This window comes from Chanodichthys erythropterus, chromosome 16 (genome assembly GCF_024489055.1).
Source record: "Chanodichthys erythropterus isolate Z2021 chromosome 16, ASM2448905v1, whole genome shotgun sequence".
In the NCBI taxonomy this organism is placed as follows: Eukaryota; Metazoa; Chordata; class Actinopteri; order Cypriniformes; family Xenocyprididae; genus Chanodichthys; species Chanodichthys erythropterus.
Genome location: NC_090236.1, coordinates 17,089,879 through 17,109,690, shown reverse-complemented (window position 1 = coordinate 17,109,690; position 19,812 = coordinate 17,089,879). Strand labels below are relative to the sequence as shown.

At 36.0% G+C, this 19,812-nt stretch overlaps 1 protein-coding gene across 6 annotated transcripts in view; it reads left to right on the top strand.

Annotated features, from left to right (window-relative positions):
- gpt (glutamic--pyruvic transaminase) overlaps positions 1–19,812 on the top strand; it is a 36,249-nt gene that overhangs the window by 13,220 nt on the left and 3,217 nt on the right. For 5 of the 6 annotated variants that reach the window (XM_067362329.1, XM_067362330.1, XM_067362332.1 and 2 more), the window contains 9 exons: positions 9,872–9,961; positions 10,189–10,297; positions 10,798–10,931; positions 11,519–11,762; positions 12,491–12,570; positions 12,726–12,862; positions 13,550–13,724; positions 17,683–17,838; positions 17,936–18,048. In XM_067362329.1, coding sequence (XP_067218430.1) covers positions 9,872–9,961; positions 10,189–10,297; positions 10,798–10,931; positions 11,519–11,762; positions 12,491–12,570; positions 12,726–12,862; positions 13,550–13,724; positions 17,683–17,838; positions 17,936–18,048 — 1,238 coding nt within the window. Of the gene's footprint in view, positions 1–1,819; positions 1,993–9,871; positions 9,962–10,188; positions 10,298–10,797; positions 10,932–11,518; positions 11,763–12,490; positions 12,571–12,725; positions 12,863–13,549; positions 13,725–17,682; positions 17,839–17,935; positions 18,049–19,812 lie in introns of those variants that run through there. The other variant, XM_067362334.1, reaches the window with a different exon arrangement.

Here is a 19,812-nt window from a genome sequence, read left to right as displayed (position 1 = left end):
AAAATTAGATTTTCATGTTTTCAGTCTTGATCTTACCCACAGATTCTCATTTTCCAGGTCCTGTATCCATCCATCCATCCATCCTCCCGTCTGTCTATCCATCCATTCATGTCTATCTATCCATCTGTCTGTCCATCCATCCATCCGTCTATTCGTCCATCCATTTACCCATCCTTCCATCCATATCTTTCTATCCATTTGTCTGTCCATCCATCCATCCATCTGTCCTCCCATCTATCCATCCATCCATGTCTATCTATCCGTCCGTCTGTCCATCCATCCATCCATCCATCCATCCATCCATCCATCCATCTGTCCTCCCGTCTGTCTATCCATCCATCCATGCCTATCTATCCATCCGTCTGTCCATCCATCCATCCATCCATCCATCCATCCATCCATCTGTCTATTCGTCCATCCATTTATCCATCCTTCCATCCATGTCTTTTTATCCATTTGTCTGTCCATCCATCCATCCATCCATCCATCTGTCTTTCCATCCATCCATGTCTATCCTTCCTTCCATCCATCCATCCATCATCATCCATCCATCTTTCCTCCCGTCTGTCTATCCATCCATCCATGTCTATCTATCCATCCGTCTGTCCATCCATCCATCCATCCATCCATCCATCCATTCATCCATCTGTCTATTCGTCCATCCATTTATCCATCCTTCCATCCATGTCTTTTTATCCATTTGTCTGTCCGTCCATCCATCCATCCATCCATCCATCCATCCATCCATCCATCCATCCATCCATCCATCTGTCCTCCCATCTGTCTTTCCATCCATCCATGTCTATCCTTCCATCCATCTGTCAATCCATCCATCCATCCATCCATCCATCCATCCATCCATCTGTCCTCCTGTCTGTCTATCCATCCATCCATGTCTATCTATCCGTCCTTCTGTCCATCCATCCATCCATCCATCCATCCATCCATCCGTCTATTCGTCCATCCATTTATCCATCCTTCCATCCATGTCTTTCTATCATTTGTCTGTCCATCCATCCATCCATCCATCCATCCATCCATCCATCCATCCATCTATCTGTCCTCCCATCTGTCTATCCATCCATCCATGTCTATCTATCCATCTGTCCGTCTGTCCATCCATCCATCCATCCATCCATCCATCCATCCATCCATCCATCCATCCATCCATCCATTCATCCATCCATCCATGTCTATCTATCCGTCCGTCTATCCATCCATCCGTCTATCTATCGTCCATCCATCTGTCCATCAATCCGTTTATCTATCGTCCATCGATTCTTGCCTATCTATCCATTCGTCCATCCATGCAATCAAAGAAAATAAATTATAGAAATAATGTTAAAAAAATTCAAACAACCTTTTTAACTTTGCAGGTATATGTTTACACCATTGCTAGTTACATTGTAGTTTTTTCATGAACTTTTTTATCCTGCACAACCTTTAATGTATATGCTGCTATATATTTGTAATGCAGAACATCGGTCATATGTTGACTAAATGAAAGGCAGATTTTTGATAATGCAGGGAAAGGCCAGCTGTAATAACTACAGGAATGCTTGGTGAAATCTGACCCACTGTCCCTCTTGCTTCATACTGCGAAGGTCTGCGTGACTCAGTTTTACAGTTCTGAAAAACACAAACCATCCGCTCTCTTCTCAAACAGGATTAAAGGCTGTCATTCTTTTAGGGGCGGTAGTCACATCGCTATCTCTGATTGGCTGCTAGTTAGAAACATCTCCCCTTCCCAACCAATAGGTGTAGGGTTGGGAAATTAAACTTTTGGTTATTTATGTCGGAGTGGGAGTTTCTGGTAGATGCATCAGGTTCTATTGGACAGAGACTCAGTCTCACCCTAGTGAGAAACAGATGTGCAGCTTGCAATCTAATCCCGTCCGTACCAACTACTGGGAGTGCCGCTGTTGTTTGTTGAATTCCAGACAGCTGGAGCCTGAGGGACAGGATGAGAGAATGAAAGAGCCATAATCAAGTGCAAGTACACTGAGCCTGTATTTTTTCCACACAATAGTGTGCTGAACACTTTTGCATAAAGGCTTTTATGAAACAACAAAATAGTTGGTGTGTACTACTCACATATTTTTAAGAAGAAGGCTTGTGGCTTGATTGAAGTGAAAGCTGCTGTTCTTAACTTTTTTTGTATTCAAAATGTACAAAAATTATATAATGAGCAAGTACATTATGTTATGGTAAGGAATCCATTTTCTAAACCGTGTTTTTGTCTTATCCTGAATCACTATGGTACACCTATAAAATTAATTTCTGTTTAAATTAATTATCATATGAATTATCATATGGATGGAGTGTAAACATAATAGTGTTGTTCTAGACTAAATGTGAACATTTACTCATCTCACTTGCACCAAAACAGATTCAGTATTACTTAATCCTGCAATAATTAAATATGTTAAATAATACCGATATACTTTATGTACTGCATTTAATCTCAGTTTATTAACCAATGTCTGTTGACCTTCAATGAGCCAATTCAACCATACTAATAAGCAAACATTACTTTAGCCATATTACATTAACCACATGTGTTTAATTTATTTATTTATTTATTTTATTGCTGAAGTAAGAGTGTTGAAATGTCTTGTCCTTTTCTTCTGGAATCCTGTTTGAGCTGCGTCATCTACTTTACAGCCGTGAATTTGTATTTATTTCAGCCTAGGGCTTATTCATATAACTTTTGGCCTAAACATTTGCCAAAACTTAACGCAAAAAGTAACATAACATTATTTTTCATAAAAAGTAACATAATTAGTTACATTTTTAGGGAGTAACAGGGAGTTCTAGAAACATGTTCACCCAACAGGTCCTCTCCCTAATGCCATTCCAAACCTGCATGATATTCTTTCTTCTGTGATATTCTTCTCCAACTCGTAAAATAGCTACATTTTCATTTCATGTGATCATGTTGGTTCCGCTTATTACTCTGATAGCAGTAGCAGCTCCTGACTGTAAATTTAGATAGGGCAGATTCCGGGTCTTATAAACATCCTAGCTTTATATTCTAATCGCTGAACACATGCAGACAGACTTTTGTCAGAGGTCTAATGTCCTTGCGTTATTCAGCCTGAGAGTGGTGCTCTAATGTTGATTGACAGGTTTTAAATGCACACCACACACGCATAGATTGAAATCTTAGTATTGCCTTATTTATTGTCTCTGAATGTTGTTTTAGAATGTTACAAATTGTGGAAGAATTATGGTGAAGAAAAGAAAGTCATTCTATTCTCAGAACAAACATAAAACAAACACAACTGAACTATATATTATAAAGGCTATTCACATTGCACGTTTAAAGTTTAATTAATTTGATATGAAGAACAGACTTGCCAACTTGTTACTGATCAGAAGTGTTTTATTGCTCCTTAGCTCTTGTGTATTTTCCTTGTTTTTCCATGGTTTTTGGTCAGGTTTTTTTTGTTTTCTAGTTTCTTGTACTTTTGTTATTGTATTTTAAAGTACCTCAATTGCATCCAAATCTCACTCGTTTATGACTTGATATCTAGAAATCGGACTCTCAGTTTATAACATTTTATGAGATTGGATTCAGGACATTCCTGAAGGATTGAATTCATTACACATTCCTGCTGATCATGTAAGGACCTGCTCTGGCTGCATTATTTTACTAACATTTTTAAGAGAAAGTTTTTGACCATTTCCTATTAAAATGTTGCAACACTGACTTAATAGCAATAATAATGATTTTCATAACACATACCACATTTATACCACATTTTTATAACACATGTTTGTAGAACAGCCTATTACCATTATTTCTAAGGTGTGTGATATTCTGTCCTTTATTGACACTCAGGAAATTCATGTATTCACACATTTTTTACCTATAGGCTTGACAACTGCAATAGGGTTATTCCATGCCAAATCAATCAAATTTTGGAAATTCCCCTGGCTCAAATTTTTGGTTTTGTTAATTTTTTTTTGTTTTGTTTTTGTTTTTTTCTGAAGAAAGACAAACATAAATAGTAATAAAGAAAGCCAAAATTTTCACATGAGATTTGAAGCCAAATTACAGGAGGGTAAACATGACTTTAAAAAGATGGCAGCATCATTATTTTACTTTTACACAGAGATTGGTAGGTGTATTAGTTTACTTTACTTTACTTTACTTTATTTACTTTAGCAGTCTTTGTTGCAAATGCCATCAGTGACAATTCAAAAATGGGAAAAAGCTATTGTGTTTTTTGCCCCAAGTTTGCATGCCTGAAGCTCAAGACGTATAAAAGATATCTTAATATCCTTTTATTATATTTATATATTCTTTATCCTTTATTATATTTTACAGCTGATACTTTTTCTTTTGAAGAGAAATATATAAACAAATAATGGTAAAACTAGAAATGTATCTCGTTTTTTTCTATCAACACAATAGAATATTCCTGAGTGCCATTTATCTGAGCTCATTGTTTTTCTAAAGTTTGTGTGCCTGTCACTCAAAAAGTATTAAAGATATCTTAGATTTTAGATTCTGGTTCTTAACAGACTTTTCTTTTGATATGGTCAAAAACCAAATGTGGTTCATTTTGCACACAGCTGATACTTATTGCATTTAAAGAGGAATGTCTGAAGAATAAATAATGTTGAAACTAGAAATGTGTATGTGTCGAACATACTAAGAGAAGTATGTTCTATGTAATTGTGTTGATAGAGGGAAACAAGATACATTTCTAGTTTCAGTGTTATTTCTTCAGACATTCCTCTTTAAACACAGTAAGTATCATCTGTTTGAAACGTTTGCCACATTTGGTTTTTGACCATTGAATATGGGTAAAATTCAACGATTTGAACATGGAGTCGCATTGGGATCTCCATATGCGATTGAACCATATAGGACCATGGAAATGAAGATTCCAAAAGAAACGTTTTTTGAGAATTATAATCTAGAAGGATATTAAGATTTAATACTTTTAGAGTTACAGGTATGCAAACTTTGGAAAAATAATATTTATGGCACTCAGGTGGGTATGTTCTATGCAATTGAGCCGCATTAAGATCTCCATATCTCTGGGATTGAACCATATACTTCCTTTAAAATGAAGATACCATAAGAAATGTTTGTTAAGAACCAGAATATGAAAATTATATTAAGATATCTTTAATACATCTTACAGGCATGCAAACTTGCGTCAGAAAACAAAAGAAGTACTTTTGCTAAACAGATTTAACTAATGGACCTACCAATCTATGTGTAAAAACTAAAATATCGATGCTGCCATCTTTCTAAAGTCATTTTTACCCCCTGTAATTTGGCTCCAAATCTCAGGTGAACACAAAACGGTGGGGCACACACACACACACACACACACACACACACACACACACACACACACACACACACACACACACACACACACACACACACACACACACACACACACACACACACACAGGTTTGTTTTTGTGAATTGTAGGGACATTCCATAGACGTAATGGTTTTTATACTGTACAAACCATATTTTCATATTTTCTATTTTCTATCCCCCTACACCAACCCTACCCCTAAACCTACCTATAACAGAAAATTGTGCACATTTTTACTTTCTCAAAAAAAAAAAAAAAAAAAAACTCATTCTGTATGATTTATAAGCCTTTTGAAAAATGGGGACACACATATATATATATATATATATATATATATATATATATATATATATATATACCTATTACAGGGACCTCTGGTTGAGTTGACACAGAATGACCTAGTGTTTTAGCTGATTTACCAAAGAGCTCTATCAAACACTTACAGAGAGTTGAGAATGTAGCTGCAGAAATGCTGACTCATGCTAGACTGTCAGCTCTTCACTCCCTTTTCTGGCTAATTGTGTCTCACACAACTGATTGCAAGATCATGTTATTCATTTTTAAACTGACCTCGGTAATACAATATTTAAATGTTGTATTCTCCAATTTCTATACTGATTATATTAAGAATTTTTGAAACTACATGTCAACTTATTGTACTAACCGGTACCCTAACACCTAACCCTAAGCTAACAGTTTACTAACAGTCTACTAATACTCTAAAGAGTGTTAGTTAGTTGTATTAATTAGTTAGTAGTTAGTTGACATGTAGTTGCAAAGCTAACAGTTAGTAGAATGTCTATATTATATTATATTATATTATATTATATTATATTATATTATATTATATTATATTATATTATATTATATTATATTATATTATATTATATTATATTATATTATATTATATTATATTATATTAGACTATTTACAAATGTGCTATATAAGTTTTATTTACAACAAATAATTTGTTAAATTCTGTTGATGGATGATATTAGTTGATGGATTATCCAAGAGACTTAGAGTTTCATGTAAGCATCAATTACACCTCAGATGTTTCTTCTAAAGAAATAAAAATAGATATACAAATGAGGCAGTTAAACAAAGTGCATAGCATAGCTCAGATCATTTGGTTTTGGAAGAATTTCATGAGAAATCTTCATATTGAAATCTCTGACTTTTATCACAGACATTGATATGTTGGCAAATGAGCGCAGTTTAAAGTATAATAGGGATTTTGCCTGAAACTCTGCAGGAGGCACATATGGGGTTAAGTCTTAATTTGCTCTCCATTTAATCTCTTTGCTGTTTAGCAGCAACAATTGAGCTATTGAAGAGATCTCATTTCTGTCTGTCTCCCACACATTCACATTCGATGTTTGTAGACTTTCACTCAATCTTTGATCATTGATTTCTTTTATCATTTCCTTAAACAGGCAATAATTTTAATGCTGACAAAAAAACAAAACAAAAAATCAGATGACAGCAAAACAACATGTTTTATTACCTAACTCTGTCAGAACCATGTGTTCCACATTGGAGAGGACACCGGTTTTGGAAAAACAAAGAGTTTGTGTGTTGCAATCAGCATGCAGTGAGAGTGACGGGGAGGTTGTTTGTGAAGCTTCAGCTGCACACTCTGTTAAAGTGCTTTTGAAATGAGCAAACAGAAAGAATGGGACACAGAAGGGGACTGGGTGAACCCCCTGCCATCAGCAGTAATACTGACCCTTGCTGCTTGTTTGTTCGCCAGATAAGGCATTTCCAGCACTGCGGCATTTTAACCCTCTGCTGTTCAGACAAAGTTGGGTTTAAATAAAGGTTTTGTCACAAAACTCATCTTGCAAATTTGAGACAGATGTGATATTACTTTTCTAAGCAATCAGATTGAAATATTTTGCTGGTCAATGACAAAACCTGTGAAAAAATTTAAATAGACTTACAGTGAGGAAGAGACCTGAGTTGAAAATGTCTGAAATGTAGGATGGTAGGGGAATGCTGCTGATAAGTCCCTTTCCCTAAAACCCACCCCATAGTGAGCCTACTGATCACCATGCTGTTTCACCGACCACTCAGGTAGAGCTTTCATCATGAATATTAATGTCCCCCCAACCATTCAACTCACACCTAGGCTATATAATAAAGACTTGTAGGTGGGCACTTTTGACTTGACCACTTAGCAACTACCCTGAATTCCCTGGCAAACCACTTAGAACACCTTAGCAATCCCCCAAACCTAGCTTCATACCCAGCAAAAAAAAATTGCTGATGTTCATATTAAAAGGTTATTTCACCTAAAAATGAAATTTCTGTCATTAAGTACACCTTCATGTTGTTTCAAACCCGTACAACATTCATCTTTGGAACACAAATTAAGATATTTTTGATTAAATCCAAGAGGTTTTTTATTCCCCAAAGCAACGTACAGTGCATAGCATAAATGAGTACACCCTCACTGAACAAATACAAAAGATGTATTTTCTTTATGATCACTAATACAATTCATGGAAAGATGGCAAAACTAAAATGTATTAAACATATACATAATAAAAACTGAGAATATGTCATTAGTAGCCATAAATTAGCCAAATTTGTTTAAATTAAGGATTGCAGAAATGAGTACACCCTAGATTTAATTCAACAAATGTATAATATTCTAGCACTTAGTATGCCCTCCCATAATTTTGAATATACTCCTCTGACCCTTCTTGGCACGGAGTGTACAAGTTCATGACAAATTGCCACATCTGTCCTGTTTAACTCCTGGATGATGAGCTCCTTAAATGTCCTGATCTTTAATGGGGAGTGTTGCTCAACTCGTCTCTACAGAATCCCCCACAGATGCTCAAGAGTGTTAAGATTGAGTGCAATACATGTCCACAGAAGGGTTTTCACCTTGGAAGAATGTGTATCCTCATTGTCATGTTGAAAAAAATGCCCAACAATGCAGGGAATGAGGAAAGGGTAACATCTTCTGTTTCAAGTTTGTGTATTAAATTACACAATGGTGTGGGAATTTATGACAGCATTGATAAAGCACAACTCCCTGACACCTTCAGCACTCATACATCTATATATATAAGAGCTTTACTACCACTGAACTTTTCTGTGGGAACCAGGCACTTCTCACTGTACTCCTCTAGCAACACCATAACATTTTGGATGCTGCTAGATCCAAAATGATTGATTTGGTCTCATGAGACCAGAGTATTGATTCCCAGTATCTATATTTTGTAAATATGGGCTTTGGAAATGGCTTACTGGCTACTGACTGTGGCTTTGGCTACAGTAGGAAGTTCCAGTGAGAACAACAACCATGCATGTCATTTCTGCAGGCTGAATCTTACTCTGTGAGATAAACAGTCACTCTTTACATAGCTTTTGCTGGCTCTGAGACAGTGTCTTGGTATTTCTCCTGCTCTTTGTCTAGCAAAAAAATCCCTCAACACTAAATGAAAGCTTAAAAGGAAGGCCTGATTATTTCAGGGGCCTTGTCACAAGTCCATTGTTTTTGAATTTCTGTGTTACTTTTGCTATATTTTCAAGGATTTGGTAGTCCTCTTGTACCACTCTCCTCCTTTGTGCTAAGAAATAAGTCTCCTGACAGTTCTCTCCCAAGTGGTTCCATTGTTGTCAGCGTGTCAAGTCTGAGAATGATTCAGTGGGCTATATAACACTTTTTAATTGTCAAGAAATTACTTATCTTTAAATGTTTTGGTTCAACATACTCACCTGTTGATCAAACATTGCCTTAAACTTGCACCCGGAAATTTTTATTTTATTTTATTTAGTAACTTTTAGGAGGGTGTACTCATTTTTGTTACACATCATGTTATCACCTTGATAATAAAATCTTATTTTCCTGAATAATTTTGACATGCTTCTTTGGTAATTGATTAAGCAGACTTGCTGGAACATTATATCTCTAAAGAACCCTAACATGTCTTCTAAGTAATTGAGTAATTGCTGACTTTCAGAAGTTTCAGAGGGGGTGTACTCATTTATCCTGTGCACTGTAATTACCATCATTCAAGGTCCAGAAAAGTAGTAAAGACATGGTTAAAATAGTCAATGTGACTATAGTGGATCAACCTTAATGTTACGAAGCGACTAGAATACTTTTTGTGTGCGAAAGAACCTGCCGTAGAACCTGGAAGCACTGAACATAAACAGCATAGCAGAATGACAGTAGAGAGATGAATTTGTTGAATAAAGTCGTTATTTTCGTTATGTTTTTGCGCACAAAAAGTATTCTCGTCGCTTCATAACATTAAGGTTGAACCACTGCAGTCATGTTTTTATAGACTATTTTAACGATGTCTTTAATGTATTACATAGTGTATGACAGACTTTTTTTAGCTTCAGACTATGAATGTTAAAATGAATGTTAAAATCTGTTCAGATTGTAAAAGTTGTGTACTGTATTCCAACCTGAACTCTACTCATGACTGACAACATCTATATGCTAGAAATCATTGTTTGCTTTCTTACATTTTGTGTAATACATTTGACTCCATTACAGGGTGTCAAGAAGCCTTTTAAAGAGGTCATTAAAGCCAACATCGGGGATGCTCACGCTATGGGGCAACAGCCAATCACCTTCTTTCGACAGGTAGCTGACTCCTTTCCTTTTGCTTACTAAGAGTCTCAATGAATCATCTACTCTAGTCATTTCCAGTCATTTTCAGGTCCACTGCACCTTCAGCTGTTCCATGCATTAACCAAAGTCAACAGTTTAAATGGACCGATTTGCACATATCTAAGTTATTTAATTTGATTAATTTTGCTCAGTTTGTTTCTAGATGTTTTTATGGCCTCATAACTGAATTGTTTTTCAAGGTGATGGCACTGTGTACTTATCCACAACTACTTGATGACAACAAGTTTCCAGAGGATGCCAAAAACCGAGCGAGGCGTATTTTGCAAGCATGTGGAGGGAACAGCATCGGTATGTGATTTGTGTAAAATGAGAGTTGACATAAAATATCAGATTTTTTTTTATATATATATATATTTTTACTTTTTCATACAATGGAAGCCATTGGTGCCAATGTTTTTTTTTTTTTTTTTTGGACCCCATTGACTTTCATTAAGTGGATAAAATCATCTTTAATCATCTCTTAAATGGTTAAATCATCTTTTGTGTTTTACGAAAGAAAGAAAATAATGGTGACCAGTTACAGGACATAAAATATACACTTTACCTTATTTATGCAGTATATGTAAATTTTGACCTAATATATCACATAATATGATAAACTAAACTCTAACTGTACTAATTGTTAACTGATGTTACTCTGTGTTCTTCAATCTCCCCAGGGATGTTACTGATTAAAATGTTGATGTTAGTCACTGTCCAAAAGGCAGCAGAGGCTTTAAGGCTCTGTAATATGAAATTCTTTCTACATTTACACCTCCATTTGCTCTGTTCCTCTTCTTGTTTGTCAGGTGCATACACAACCAGTCAGGGCATTGACTGTGTAAGGCATGATGTTGCCAACTACATACAGCGCCGTGACGGCGGTATTCCGTCTGATCCTGATAACATCTACCTCACGACAGGAGCCAGTGACGGCATTGTGGTACGTCAGGCAAACGCAAACGCAAACACAGTTCTTTGTACACTTGACTTGTGTACTCAGAGTCAGCCTGCTCCAGTATGTCAATTAAAGAGACAGTCCACCAGTTTTCAGTATTCCAGATGAAAAAGGTTTTTGGTCTTTCAAAATCTGTTCTTGTAAATCATAGTGTGTAAGATACAATGATATTTTATTTTATTTTATTTTAAATAAGTATAATTTTTAAGTATAAGTGACTTTTTTCAGAATTATGAGAAATAAACTTGCAATTGCAAGAAAAAGTCAGAATTGTGAGATAAAAAGTCGCAATTATCCTTTTTTTTAAATCTTTTATTCTGTACCAGAAGCAAGCTCCTAAAGCAATCATTTTTTAATTTAAAAAATCCCATAGCCTTACATTACATGAGTCATATATAGAGACCAGAATATCATAGAGACTTTGAGGTGCCTCTTTTGACTTGGTCTTGTAAACAGCCATCCATAAACCACCTTCCTCCTTCTAGCATCATGCACCTCTCACTTTTCCTCACTTGAGGAAATGTGAAAATCTAGTTTTCCCTATGGTCTTATTCGCTCTTCTTGTCTTTTAGACCATACTGAAGTTGCTGACAGCTGGAGAGGGTCGTACACGGACGGGGGTCATGATCTCTATTCCTCAGTACCCTCTGTACTCTGCATCTATAGCAGAGTTGGGTGCCGTTCAGGTGAATTACTACTTGAATGAGGAAAAGTGCTGGAGTCTAGACATTAGTGAGCTACAGCGCTCTCTACAGGCAGCCAGAGAGCATTGCAACCCCCGTGTACTGTGCATCATCAACCCCGGCAACCCCACTGGTAAACCATTTAGATAATTTCCATAAGAACTATTTCAAATTGATCATCTGTAATGCAGTTAATAATTATTAAGTATACATTAATAATAAATAGCTATCAAATTCTAATATAGTATATTTATACAACTTTATAAAATATAAATATATGCCTATTCAAAAGTTTGGGGTCAGTAATCTTTTCATCTTAAAAGAATTCAATACTTTTATTCATAAAGGATGCATTAAATTGATCAAAAGTAACAGTATTAAACTGTTAAATATCACTTTCAAATAAATGCTGTTCTTTTGAACTTTTCTATTCATCAAAGAATCCTGAAAAAGTGTATCACCGTTTTCACAAGAATATTAAGCAGCACAACTGTTTTCAACATTGTTAATAATAATAAATGTTTCTTGAGCAGCTTGATTTCTGAAGGATCATGTGACACTGAAGACTGGAGTAATGATGCTGAAAATTCATCATCACAAGAATAAATTACATTTTAAAATATATTCAATAAGAAAACGAAACGAAAATATGTTTTTTTTTTTTTTTTTAATTGTAACACTATTTGTATTTTACAGTATTTACTGTTTTCATCAATATTTACTGTTTGATCAAATGCAGCCTTGGTGAGACTTTCAAAAACATTACAGACTCCAAACTTTTGAACAGTGTAATCAATCAAAACATTGTATAAATAATTTATTGTATACATTTTTATTTTTTATTTTATTTTTTTGTAATAGGTCAGGTACAAAGCAGACAATGTATTGAAGATGTAATTCGATTTGCAGCCAAAGAAAACCTCTTCCTAATGGCTGATGAAGTGAGTTAATAATGGAGATTATATGGTGTTTACAGATCATACTATAAATCTGTATTCACATCATATCAGCACTTTGTTAAAAGGGTTAAGGCATGCATTTCTCACCCTACTTGCTCAGCATTAAACATTTCTTTTACTATGCATCTATTTCTTAGGTGTATCAGGACAATGTATACGCAGAGGGCTGTGAGTTTCACTCCTTCAAGAAGGTGCTGTTCGAGATGGGTCCAGAGTATTCAAGAACAGTAGAGCTGGCGTCGTTCCATTCCACCTCTAAGTGCTACATGGGAGAGTGAGTACACATCCGTCAGGCTTGTCGTTTCACAGAGAAACATACTACATTGGTATGGACCTGGCATTGTTGTGTGCATATCTAGTTCAGTCATGAAACTCTAGATAGCGCAGGCTGATAGGTCATGCAATCTGCAAGAAATCACATCATAACCACTTGGCACAGGCTGATTGGCCTCTGCTGATCCTAAAGCTAATGAAATTGCTTGCTCATCATTGAAATAGTCTAGTTCATTCTTTACTATAGGTTAGTTCTGCAGCACGATATCAGAGTTCCTCTGAAACCTTCCAGCTCCACCTGCCTAAATCTTTTATGGGATTTATGTGTGTCTATACAGGCATCTTCCTCAGATCTTACATGCTCACAGCAGCGTGTCTGTGTATCTATTAGCAGTAGAGTCCATACTTGCTCTGCAGCAGCAGCAATAATCAACAGCAGCAGCGTAGCAGATCTAGTTTGCCAAGACCAAATACATTAACAATGCCATATTCAATAACATGCTAAAACTGTTTCGAGAGTTGTCATGATTGAAGTGTATTTACACAAGAATCAATATAAAACAGTATGCTCAAAAGTTTATTTTTGTGCACAAAAAACAATCCAATAACAATGTAGATTTTTTTATGTGCACCAATCCATACAATGTACTTTATTCTCTAACATACATAAACAAACACACACTTTCAGGTGTGGTTTTCGAGGGGGATACATGGAGGTCATCAACATGGACCCAGAGGTTAAAGCTCAGCTCACCAAGCTGGTGTCAGTGCGCTTGTGCCCACCTGCGCCTGGACAAGCCCTCATGGACCTGGTGGTCAATTCCCCACAGCCCGGAGAACCCTCCTACCAGTCGTTCATGAAGGTGTCTTGCTCTTTCCAACTTGTAGCACTTTTACCACAGCGAGTAGCAGTGGTGTAAAGAGTAAATGTAATTAGTTACTGTACTTAAAGGTGCCCTAGATTCAAAAATTGAATTGACCTCGGCATAGTTAAATAACAGGAGTTCAGTACATGGAAAAGACATACAGTGAGTCTCAAACTCCATTGTTTCCTCCTTCTTAAAATCTCATTTGTTTAAAAGACCTCCGAAGAACAGGCGAATCTCAACATAACACCGACTGTTACGTAACAGTCGGTGTGTACGCCCCCAATATTTGCATATGCCAGCCCATGTTTCCAACATTATGAAAGGCATTAGACAAGGGCAGAATGTCTGGATGTGCACAGCTGAATCATCTCACTAGGTAAGCAAGCAAGGACAATAGCAAAAAATGGCAGATGGAGCAATAATAACTGATAACATGATATTTTTAGTGATATTTGTAAACTGTCTTTCTAAATGTTTCATTAGCATGTTGCTAATGTACTGTTAAATGTGGTTAAAGTCACCATCGTTTCTTACTGTATTCACGGACACAAGAGCCGTCGCTATTTTCATTTTTAAACACTTGCAGTCTGTATAATTTATAAACAACTTCATTCTTTATAAATCTCTCCAACAGTGTAGCATTAGCCGTTAGCCACGGAGCATAGCCTCAAACTCATTCAGAGTCAATGTAAACATCAAAATAAACACTGTACTTACGCGATTAGACATGCTGCATGACGAACACTTTGTAAAGATCCATTTTGAAGGTTATATTAGCTGTTTTAACTTTTGTTGTTTAAGGCAAGCGTGAGCTCTTGGGGCATGGAGCACGAGAATTAAAGGGCCACACACCCTGAATCGACTCATTTCTAATTATGCCCCAAAATAGGCAGTTAAAAAAATGAATTAAAAAAAAAATCTATGGGGTATTTTGAGCTGAAACTTCACAGACACATTCAGGGGACACCTTAGACTCATATTACATCTTTTAAAAAAAGGGCACCTTTCTAGGGCACCTTTAAGTATCTTTTTGGCTACTCTGTAGTTGTACTGAGTATCAAATATACGGGCAATTTTTACTCTCTACTTGACTACATTTCTGAACTAGTAAATGTACTTTTTACTCCACTACATTTGTGATGAGTAATGCAATTACAAATGACATTTTTCATGGCAGCTAACTTTTTCTGCAGCAGTGTGCTTCTGATATAAAGAAGCGATATCGTCATCTAAGATCATTGAATGTACAATATCTTGTGCATTTTGCCTTTACTCACCCAAAATTGTCAACAAGAATACTTTACGTGATTGTGAGTGCATTAGCAGGTAGTTGCTGATTGCAGATGTTTTATTTATTGATGAGGAAATGACTGGTGATAAGGCTGAAACCAGCACAGTAGACTTTAACTATTTAACTATTTTAATTAACATTATTTTATTTATCCGCTATATTGACAAGACCGTTTTGAAGGATATTTGTTTACTCATGGCCTTTTTGTGCACTTAAGCTCAACTGAGACTTGAGAGTTTGTAGACGTTTACAAGGTTGTTGTGTCGACCTTGATTTATTGCAACATTGAGGTGTTCAGTTTTATTTTGATTTTAGAAAAAAAACTTGATTCCTCATCTTACAAATCAATTGTTTCATATTTTCATTGGCATGTCTCTCAGGACTAGTGCATCTCCGAGCCTACATTCAGCATGAGTAAAATACTTAAGTACTGTTAAAATCTGATACTTTAAGACTTTTACTCAAGTCATATTGGAATTGGTTACTTGTAACTTGTAGTGGAGTCATTTCCGATGTAAGGTATCAGTACTTTTACTCAAGTATGGTTTTCAGGTACTCTTTACACCTCTGGCAAGTAGACAGTAAACTAAATTGGTGGTGTACAACTCTGGTTATGGGGAAAAAGTTACACTGTATATATACTGTATATACAGTGCCCTCCACAATTATTGGCACCCTTAGTAAATATGAGCAAAGGTGGCTGTGAAAATAAATCTGCATTGTTTATCCTTTTGATCTTTCATTAAAAAAAAAATCACAAAATTCTAACCTTTCATTTAAGTAAAACATTTGAAAGTGGGGGGAAACTCACATTATGAAATAAATGTTTTTCTCCAATGCATGTTGGCCACAATTATTGGCGCCCCTATAAATTCTTATGAGTAAAATATCTTTAAAATATATTCCTATTCATATTTACATTTTTTAGCACAACGGGGTGACTAGGAGCATGAAATTGTCCAGCCATGATTTCCTGTTCCACTGGAGTATAAACATGAGTAAACACAAATGCCAAATTCCCGTAATCATTCATCACAATGAGTAAAACCAAATAATATAGTTCTGATGTGCAGCAAAAGATTGATGGGCTTCACAAAATAGAAAGTGGCTGTAAGAAAATACCTAAAACATTGAAAATTCCCATTTCCACTATCAGGGCAATAATTAAGAAGTTCCAATCAACTAAAGATGTTACAAATCTGCCTGGAAGAGGACGTGTGTCTAAATCGTCCTAATGTGAAGTGAGGAGGAAAGTTTGAGTGGACAAAGACTCTCCAAGGATCACAGCTGGAGAATTGCAGAGATTAGTTGAGTGTTGAGTCTCAGAAAGCCTAAAAAAATGATCAAACAACACCTACATCCCCACAAGATGTTTGGGAGGGTTTCAAGAAAAATCCTCTGCTCTCATCCAGAAACAATCTCCAGCGTATTCAGTTGTCAGACAAGACTGGAACTTCAAACGGGACTGGCTTCTATGGTCAGATGAAAGTAAAAAAAGAGCTTTTTGGCAGCAAACCCACCAGATGGGTTTGGTGCACACATGGATAAAAAGTACCCCATGCCCACAGTTAAATATACTGCTGGATCTTTAATGTTGTGGGCCTATTTTTGTGCTGGAGGTCCTGGACATCTTGTTCAGATATATGGTATCATGGATTCTATCAAATACCAACAGATAAAAAAATCAAAACCTGACCACTTCTGCTAGAAATCCAATAATGGGCTGTGGTTGGAGCTTCCATCAGGACAATGATCCAAAACAAACATCAAATCCAACACAAAAATGGGTCACAAAAAAACACAAAATTAAGCTTCTTTCATTGCCATCCCAGTCCTCTGACCTGAACCCTAAAGAAAATGTGTGGAGTGAACTGAAGAGAAGAAGCACCAACATGGAGCTGGAATCTGAAGGATCTGGAGAGATTCTGCATAAAGGAATGGTCTCTGATCTCTTGTCAGGTGTTCTCCAAACTCATCAGGCATTATAGGTGATGCATTATCGGAGCTGTTATCTTGGCAAAAGGAGGTTGCAAAAAGTTTTCACAGCTGCTTTTGCTCATAATTACTAAGGGTGCCAATAATTGTGGAGGGCACTGTATAGTTTCAATTGTTCCTACCTTTTTTTTTTTTTTTTTCATAAAAAAACTCCTTTTAGTATAGATTTTAGTACAGAAGTTAATTGATGAATCCTGATTTGTTCGTGAAAACGTTTGTACATATCTGCCTACTTTATTCTGGAGAACACAATATATGATATTTTAAAGAATGTTTAAAGTGTTTTTGTTAATATAATTGGTCAGTTTGGTCAAAAAAAGAAAATATTATTTTATGGATGAAAAAGTCATTTCTTTTTTGTGTTCTGCAGTAGAAATTAAATTATTCAGTTTTAGAACAACATGAGGTAGATAATGACAGAATTTAAAATTTTAAGTGAAATATCTTTTTAAAAGATGGCCAGTTGCTCAGTTCTTTTGTCTGTATTTAGTTGAGAACATAGATATAATTTTCAACTGCTGTACAATGTTTCTTCTTTTTCTACAAAAAAAAAAAAAAAAAAACACTGGGTATTTTTCTCCCTATTAGCTGTGTATAATCCAGTTAACCATACTGGCTACTATCCCAGCCTTTCTTTTTTCATTCCTCTTCCTCTGTCTTGTGTAGGAGCGAACAGCCGTTCTGAGTGCCTTGGCTGAAAAAGCCAAACTGACCGAGGAGATTCTGAATACAGTGCCAGGCATCAGCTGTAACCCTGTGCAGGGAGCCATGTACTCCTTCCCTCGTATCACCATACCTGAACGTGCCATCAACGAAGCCAAGGTCGGTTTGTGTCACATGCTCATTATGTATTCTGTTGGTCTAATTGACTTGGTTTGTTGTGTTTGACATGGCTTGTTGTGTGTGTGTGTAAATACAGGTGAAGGGTCAGGCTCCAGACATGTTCTACTGCATGAAACTTCTGGAGGACACCGGGATCTGCCTCGTTCCTGGCAGTGGTTTTGGTCAAAGAGATGGCACTTACCACTTCAGGTGTGTGTGTGTGTTTGGATCTTTCTTCTCATGGTTTGTACAGGGAATTGTGGACACACAATATACAAGTAGTCGACATGAAATATTAAGCAGTGACAACAGTTCTTTTAAAGTCATGAAATGGAAGTAACATCAAATCTTTTCTTCAGAAGGATTATTAAAAAAAAAAAAAAAAAATTATTGGTTCTAAGGGTTATACGGATCGTAGTTGAGCCATGATCAATACGGACAAGGGGCCTGATATATAAACAAAATGGGTATAGAAATGTGCGTATGCAATTTTCCATGCACATATCAGGATTCAGAAAAAAGAAATGAGGCGTAAATATGTGTGCACGGTATGGACACTCTAGACTGTGCATACACGCTCTTTTACTGAAGTGAATGAAGTAATGAAGTAAAAATAATTATTTAAACTGTTTTACATCTGATATACACATTTAGATTAAATATGCCACTCTCATTAAAGGAGATAAGCACTGAAATTTCATGAAATCATTATCCAGAAATTAGAAATATTGGTAACACTTTACAATAAGGTTCATTAGTTAAACATTAGTATATTAACTAACATGAACTAACCATGAGCAATACATTTGTTACTGTATTTGTTAAATGTTAATAAAAATACAGCTGTTCATAGTTTGTTCATGTTAGTTCACAATGCATTGAAGGTGCCGAAGAACGTGTTTTTAAAGATGTAATATAAGTCTAAGGTGTCCCCTGAATGTGTCTGTGAAGTTTCAGCTCAAAATACCCCATAGATTTTTTTTTTTATTAATTTTTTTAACTGCCTATTTTGGGGCATTATTATAAATGCGCCGATTCAGGCTGCGTCCCCTTTAATTGCTCGTGCTCCCCGCCCCTGAGCTCGCGCTTGCCTTAAACAGTATAAACAAAGTTCACTCAGCTAATATAACCCTCAAAATGGATGTTTACAAAGTGTTCCTCATGCAACGTCTAATTGCGTAAGTACGGTATTTATTTGGATGTTTACATTTGATTCTGAATGAGTTTGAGGCTGTGCTCCGTGGCTAACGGCTAATGCTACACTGTTGGAGAGATTTATAAAGAATGAAGTTTTGTTTATGAATTATACAGACTGCAAGTGTTTAAAAAATGAAAATAACGACGGCTCTTGTGTCCGTGAATACAGTAATAAACTATGGTAACTTTAACCACATTTAACAGTACATTAGCAACATGCTAACGAAACATTTAGAAAGACAATTTACAAATATCACTAAAAATATCATGTTATCATGGATCATGTCAGTTATTATTGCTCCATCTGCCATTTTTCGCTATTGTCCTTGCTTGCTTACCTTGTCTGTTGATTCTGCTGTGCACAGATCCAGATGTTAATACTGGCTGCCCTTGTGTAATGCCTTGAACATGGGTTGGCATATGCAAATATTGGGGGCATACATATTAATGATCCCGACTGTTATGTAACAGTCAGTGTTATGTTGAGATTCGCCTGTTCCTCTGAGGTCTTTTAATCAAATTAGATTTATATAAGAAGGAGGAAACAATGGTGTTTGAGACTCACTGTATGACATTTCCATGTACTGAACTCTTGTTATTCAACTATGCCGAGGTAAATTAAATTTTTCATTCGATGGCACCTTTAACTAATTTCGATGATGCTGAGATCCGATCTCAGTGTGGAGCACTGGCTGTTGTCACATTCCTTGTGTATTAAAAATTCTCACTGGATTGTTACAATTATTCAATTATATAACAATTATTCAAATATATAAC